This window comes from Nilaparvata lugens, chromosome 6 (assembly GCF_014356525.2).
Source record: "Nilaparvata lugens isolate BPH chromosome 6, ASM1435652v1, whole genome shotgun sequence".
NCBI lineage: Eukaryota > Metazoa > Arthropoda > Insecta > Hemiptera > Delphacidae > Nilaparvata > Nilaparvata lugens.
The window spans coordinates 36,779,845-36,786,201 of NC_052509.1; the positions used below are offsets into that span (position 1 = coordinate 36,779,845).

At 37.0% G+C, this 6,357-nt stretch overlaps 1 protein-coding gene across 2 annotated transcripts; it reads right to left on the reverse strand.

The window, feature by feature from the left end:
- Positions 1–2,762: 2,762 nt before the first annotated feature.
- Positions 2,763–5,853, reverse strand: LOC111049577 (piggyBac transposable element-derived protein 3). Of its 2 annotated transcripts, XM_022335691.2 has the most exons (4): positions 5,635–5,853; positions 4,956–5,233; positions 4,718–4,744; positions 3,298–3,431 (listed from the first exon to the last, which is right to left on the reverse strand). In XM_022335691.2, the coding sequence occupies exons 1-4, from the start codon at positions 5,649–5,651 to the stop codon at positions 3,427–3,429; spliced, it is 327 nt and encodes a 108-aa protein (XP_022191383.2). In that variant the 5' UTR covers positions 5,652–5,853; the 3' UTR covers positions 3,298–3,426. The 2 variants fall into 2 exon arrangements, with proteins under 2 accessions (XP_039286653.1, XP_022191383.2); XM_039430719.1 differs by having other exon boundaries at positions 2,763–4,744.
- Between the last annotated feature and the right edge of the window lie 504 nt (positions 5,854–6,357).

The following is a 6,357-nucleotide window of genomic DNA, read 5'->3' on the forward strand; positions in this document are numbered from 1 at the left end:
AATTACGTCGATATATACATTACAGCCCCAGGGACTCCGGGAATAAACTGTTCGCTCCGACACGGCGCGGGAATATTAAGACAATGGAGGAGAAATTCAGACACCCCCCTTCACCAAAACGCGTAATGGCAATCCCCCTCAAATTCACCCCCTTCAACCATCTCTATCCAACACGTAGATTTCCCATTCTTTGATCTTGCTTGCTTCACGGTTGTGTGTGAATTGGAGCTCCGTAATGGCTGGGTGACATACATCTAAGGACGGAGAAGATGTTGACAGTGTCCAATGCACGTGGCAGAGTTGCTCTTTTATCATCTCTTCTTCGTCAGTGAAGAGAAATCTGCAATCATCAAAATGTTAAAAGTTGAATAAAATGAACCAGTTTCAGTATTCTTACATTAAATTACCCAGGGTTCTGAAAAATACATAAAATACCCATTAACAGAGAACATTACATAAATTAAATTCAATAACAGTGCTGAGAATAATAATTATGTAAATCTCGTTCCTTAGTGAGAAAACGAAGATTTTCTAGGAAAATTGTCAATTAGATCACATAAAATCGTTCATATGAAGTATTTGAGTGAGTTCATTTTCTATTATAGGGTTGCGATATCTCATTTCGCGAAATCAAGACGTTTGTATAAAGATACAGTAAATGAATAGCAGGACATAATGTGGCCTGTGGACTGTGAATAGCAATCTGAGAATAAAGCCACAAGAAAGAAAATGCTGACATTTCATGGCAATCCCTGAACTCTATTATGGCTCTGAAGCATGGGTCCCTAAAAAAAGAGATCCAAGCTGAAATCTACATATCGACCTGACTGTTCTGTTAAAAGTGGCATGATCTACCTCCACCCTAACGCAACGAGTCACTAGTCCTACTTCATCAAGTCAAATGAGCATTCTCCAGTTATCATTAGGAAATGAATAGTACAATACTCTTTACTTACCTATATACATAATATCTTTGTACCCTATACATTAATTTGTGTAATCCATTGATGAATGAAAGAAAGACATCATTTAAATTGGAGAAGTGGAAGGCTGATGGGATACAGTGTATGGGTCAAAAATTCCTGGAGCAGTACTTGGAATTCAATAATTTCCAAGCTAACTATGAATAGTACAATATTTCGATCATGATTTGAAGCGGTGATAGTCCAGGCAACGGATGCTTAAAAAAAGGTACAGAGGGAAAAGTTTCGAACACATACTTTTGACCCCACAGCTCTTTTGAGGATAGTATGGGGGTAAACATATCAAAGGTCCTCACTCCTACCCCCTGTGCTGGTTTCAAAGTACCATATTTTGGGTTTTTTGCACATATGTCTTACGTGAATTTTCTTGAAGTACACGATTAAAGCTTACAAATAAGCCTACAAGTTTCATTCGTAACATTTTCTTCATAGTTTTCCACTTTCTCTCTTTTAGTTTTCTAGGTATGAGCTCTCAAAAGTGTCACATTTTAAGAAAAACCCTTCCGGATCCTTTTTTCATATTTTTTGCCTTATAACTTTTCAATGATTGATTGAAAAAATCAGTGCTAATTATATTCTCTTCAATTTCATGTATTACTGTATTTCATTATTTTAGGCATCTCCCTACAGCCGTTATAGAGTTGAGTGCAAAATCTTAAGTTCAACAACAATAGATCAATTATTGACAGGGAAAATTTGGAGCACAATATTTGACTTCGCAGCTTGGTTTTGACCAGTAGAAAGGTGAACATATCAAAAGTCCTCATCCCTTGTGCTTAAGGGATGAGGGTGGTTTGAAAGTTTCGTTTTTTTCATTTTTGGTTTACACGCATGTATCTTGGAAACAATGTATTTCAGCGACAAGACTAACAAAGCAAAAATTGAACTTTTTTACAAATTAAAAAAAAATGAAACTTTAGAACCACTCTCATCCCTTAAGCACAAGGGATGAGGATGGTTTAATAGTTTCATTTTTCATTTTTGGCTTACTAGCAACTAGCCTTAATGAAGCTGCAGAGTCAAAAATTGTGTCCAAATTACACAGTCAAATGAACTATTGTTGTTGGATCGAAAATTTCAAACAAGCCTTTTCTGATTGATTCTCGTGACATTCAATCACGATTAAAATTAAATAGGCTTTTGTGTTAGTGCTAAGCATTTTATAATTTTATCAATTTTCCGGTACCTACTTTTCCTGGGTGCGGGGGCTGTTCCATAAGACCCCCCCCTCCAGAACCACCGGGTAAATTACCCAAAGTTTTGATAAGTCTGTGCTGAGCACTATTTTTAATTCTGGCCTTTTCCCAAATTATAATAGCAAATTTAATATGCAATAGACTAGAGCCATCATTGTAAGTGAGTTAGCAGTATAAATAATTTTCTCCTCCTATTATGAACGGCCATGACTTCGAGTTTCCCAGGATAGATATTTAAAAATTGTGGCTCCAAGTCATCAAGGAATGTAGAGTATGGGATTATCTCTCAAACTTAGCCTTCCTGTCGCGACATAGAGTGTGATAAGGTGGAAAACAGCAATTGAAATGATAACAAACTACCAATTTTTCAGTTACCTTTTGGTACTAAGGCTCTAGAAGCCACGTGCCGTTTGGTCAAATTGATTCCCCACGCCCAATAGGAGACCTGTTGCTAAATACAGTAGTGGGGCGATTCCCCAGCCGAGAGACCAGATTACGTTTCGGAGGACACTTTGCTAGGAGCACTACGAGAGTGAAGATGTAGTCGATTTGTTTCGCCTTTTTTGGGCAAGTTTATAATATTAGACTATTATTTAACCCTTCAAAGCCCAAGTTTTTTCAATGTGTTATTTTTTCCAATTATATCGAAAAAACTGGTTGAATATGTGTTCTTAGACCTTTTTATAACACTTTTTATTCATTGATTGACCTCAATTGCTGTTGAATGAACAAAATCAGCCGTTGCCATATGGCAACAATAGGTCAATGCAGTAGCAATGGGTTCATCATTCTTTTCAATAATAAAACTTTTCTAATTTTACATATTTTATTACAAACAAGTGTTATAGGAAAATAGCAGATAAGATATTCTTGGATTACAAACTATTCAATCTCCAAACAGTCAATTCCTTGTGTGGAATGGTAAGAAGCATGGTATGCAGAGGCCGACAGCACATTTCTTGCAACTGGTTCTCATGAAGCTTTTACATCCTGCTCTAGCACATCTTCGTTTCTTTTTTTTCCCATCTTTCTTTTCATTTTCAATAACAATGTGGTTCAATCCATCATATCTTAGCTCTTCAAATGCAGGAGTTGACTGTGGGCGTAAAGATGGTCTCCCTCCAACTTGTGGTTCAGTTCCAAAAGTTTGCAGATAATATACAGCAATTGCACGTTTGAACTCAAGCTGTGTGATTCTTGGTCGGTTGGCCATGTTGTACAAATACCACGCATTCTGGAGTGATACATCAAGGCACCATGAAAATATAGGCCACCACCATTTCTTGCTCCTAATGCCAACTCTATATCGGTTGACATTCTCGTCCATCAAATCTGTCCCACCCATGAACTTATTATACTCACCAATGAGTGATGGCCGTTTGACAAGGACAGTTTTTTTCTCTTTTCGTGAATATCTCTTCACATGGGACAATGGATTTATCCCATGAATTGTGGAGGCAACAGTGACAGGTGCATTGTCTTGCCATCTTGTGATTATTATGTTGTCGCTGCTGACAGAATGGTCATAAAACCCTCTTTCCTTTTTTTTTATCTCATTTGGAGAGCATAATTTACAATCTTTTGGTACACGGTTTGCTCTAATGGTACCAGTACCATGAAAGTTCTGGTCTCTCAGGTATGATAGTAAATTTAGACCCGTGAATAAATTATCGAAGTAAATGTGATATGGCAGAACTTTGCAAGGTTCTAGATCATTCAGCATCCTCACTAATGGTGCAGCTGATTTACCAAAAGCTTTATCATATGCATCATCTGTACTTCCTGTCCTACCCTGATATATTGAAAAATCTACAAGGTAACCACTGAATGTATTGAGGCACCAAGCTTTATATCCAAAACGGATTGGCTTTCCTCTTATGAACTGCTTACATGAATGACGCCCATAATAGGCAATCATTGACTCATCAAAATCTAATTGTTGAACTGGGACAAAATTTACTCCAAAGTTTATTTTTAGCTTATCAATGAGAGGACGAAGTTTCCAAAGTTTATCTGAACGATCTATTCTTGTACTGTCAACAAAATGAAGCAAGCTCATTATTTGTGTGAAACGGTTTCGTCTCATTGACTTACAAATAAGATGATTTCTCACATCATCAGATGTCTCCCAATAGTAACGTTTTCCGGGCAAAGAATTATACCCAGAAATAATCAGAATTCCAAAAAAACACTTCAGTTCAGCTTTGGTTATATTTGGATCAGGAACGTTTTTGAATGCTGCATATTTTTTTATCTCGTTGATCATCAGGTCAAACAGCTCCTCATCAAAAAAAAGCTGGAATAGTTCCACAGGTGAAAAATCTCTATACTTTGTAAAATCGCTTTCAGGAAAATGATGAGCAGTGGTGAAGAGATCATCTTTTTTCCATCTGCGGTCAAATGAAAAATTGGTAGGCTGGAACTGTGTTGAGGCGTTTGTAGGCGTTTGTGACTGATCTGGTTGTAGGCGTTTTCTTTTTCTTGAAGTGCCTCCTGATGTAGATGGTTCCACACTGCTTCCCGCTGTTGATTCCTCTGAAATGCTTGTGGATGGAGGTTGCTCATCTGAAACAAACAAAAAAACAGTCCAATTGAAACAATATAACATTGATAATTTTATTACTGTCATCACTTATAAAATTGTATAATAATTATATATTATGTCTGTGTATAGCCAAACAGCTCAATTAGTTTATTCATAATGTCGTTGAACTGTATTGAGTCATGACTTCACAATGAATTATGGAGCATTCTAATGAATACCAAACTCACCCACCTGCATTATGTGCGGCTAATTCTTGAGGCATAACATCATATGGAACTTCAATCTCACTGCCAACACCCATTCTGATATTGTTGGTGAGAACAACTTCACCCAAGGCTGCAAGTTGTCTGCTGCTGAGGTTGTCAATCATCCCTCCTTCATCTTCATCAGCTGAATCTTCATCTGATAGTATGTTTGGCTCTGGGGGCTCCACAAATAACTCAGCCACATCAATATCTTGGAATTCATCACGCTGTAACTCTTCAAGTATTTCAGCTACACTCATAGGCCTGTGGAGAAAGCAGCAATTGTAAAACTGGGAATAAATGGCTAAATTCCAATGTCAAATGTCAGTTTGGGAAAGAGACAATCATACAGAGATGAGTTATTATAATAAAATATATAGTCATTTCAATATAATTTATAATTGAATGATATATTGCAGTAAATGGAGTCATAGATATTGTTAGAAGGTACACAGCAGTAAGGTTATGTACTGAAATGAAATGATAATGTGAGAGCCCCGCGTTGCCATATGGCAACAGGTGCAAGAAAAGTGAAGTCACAACTATCAATTTGAGGTTAACTGGATCATTATTATCCAACAATTATTTCTAAACATGTTTTTAACAAAATAAAATCACAAATATTCATGGAGAGGTATAAACAATGAATATAAAAATCAACTTACTCATGTTGGTTTGTCATGGTGTCATTTGTAGTTTTTATGCTCAGCTGGATAGTACAAACAACAATGTCAAGGTTCAAACTCAGCTGTATATTGTAGTCTGGCTCTTTCTCTGTGTATTCCAACCGCTACAGGGCTGCCAACGCATGTCATAGGCGAAAAAAAAAAATTCCCTGCTGACACATTTTTCTGTTGCCATATGGCAACGCTGGGCTTTTAAGGGTTAATGTAGGATTTAGTTTTATTTTGATTAAAGTTTAAATTTTCTAGTAGTGCCATGTCCTGAGAAGTTTAATTGTGTTGCTTCATCATTTAGGAATAATTGTTTCTTCAAATAACCGCTAAGTGGTTCATGTGTGACCCCAAACCAACTTCATGTACCACCCCTTTGGCTCCGCAACTTTATATAACACCGCTTCAAGATTCCCGTTCAGATGACAGGTCTAGGTACATAAGATGACGTCTCCGTCAAGCCAAATTCAACCGGTAAAGGTTCACCGCCAAAAACGTGGTACCGTAACCTCGACGATAAAGCAACGTACAGACCAACGAAAGTGCAGTGTAGTGAAACAAAAGGTTCACTCAAGAATGTTTATCAAAAGTGGGGATTCCAAATTTATGGAATGGGTTATTATTGACGAAATTTGTGTTCAACGGGCTTTTCTTCCTTGACTAACTTCATGTTGAAATTAATTTGTTATTTTATGACTGATATTGTTTGGTTTT

Bases quoted from the DNA above. Each gene is read 5' to 3' on its own strand.
- LOC111049577 (XM_039430719.1), bottom strand. The intron at 4,745-4,955 runs GTGGGTGAGTTT...TGTTTGTTTCAG, and splicing joins ATTAGCCGCACATAATGCAG to ATGAGCAACCTCCATCCACA.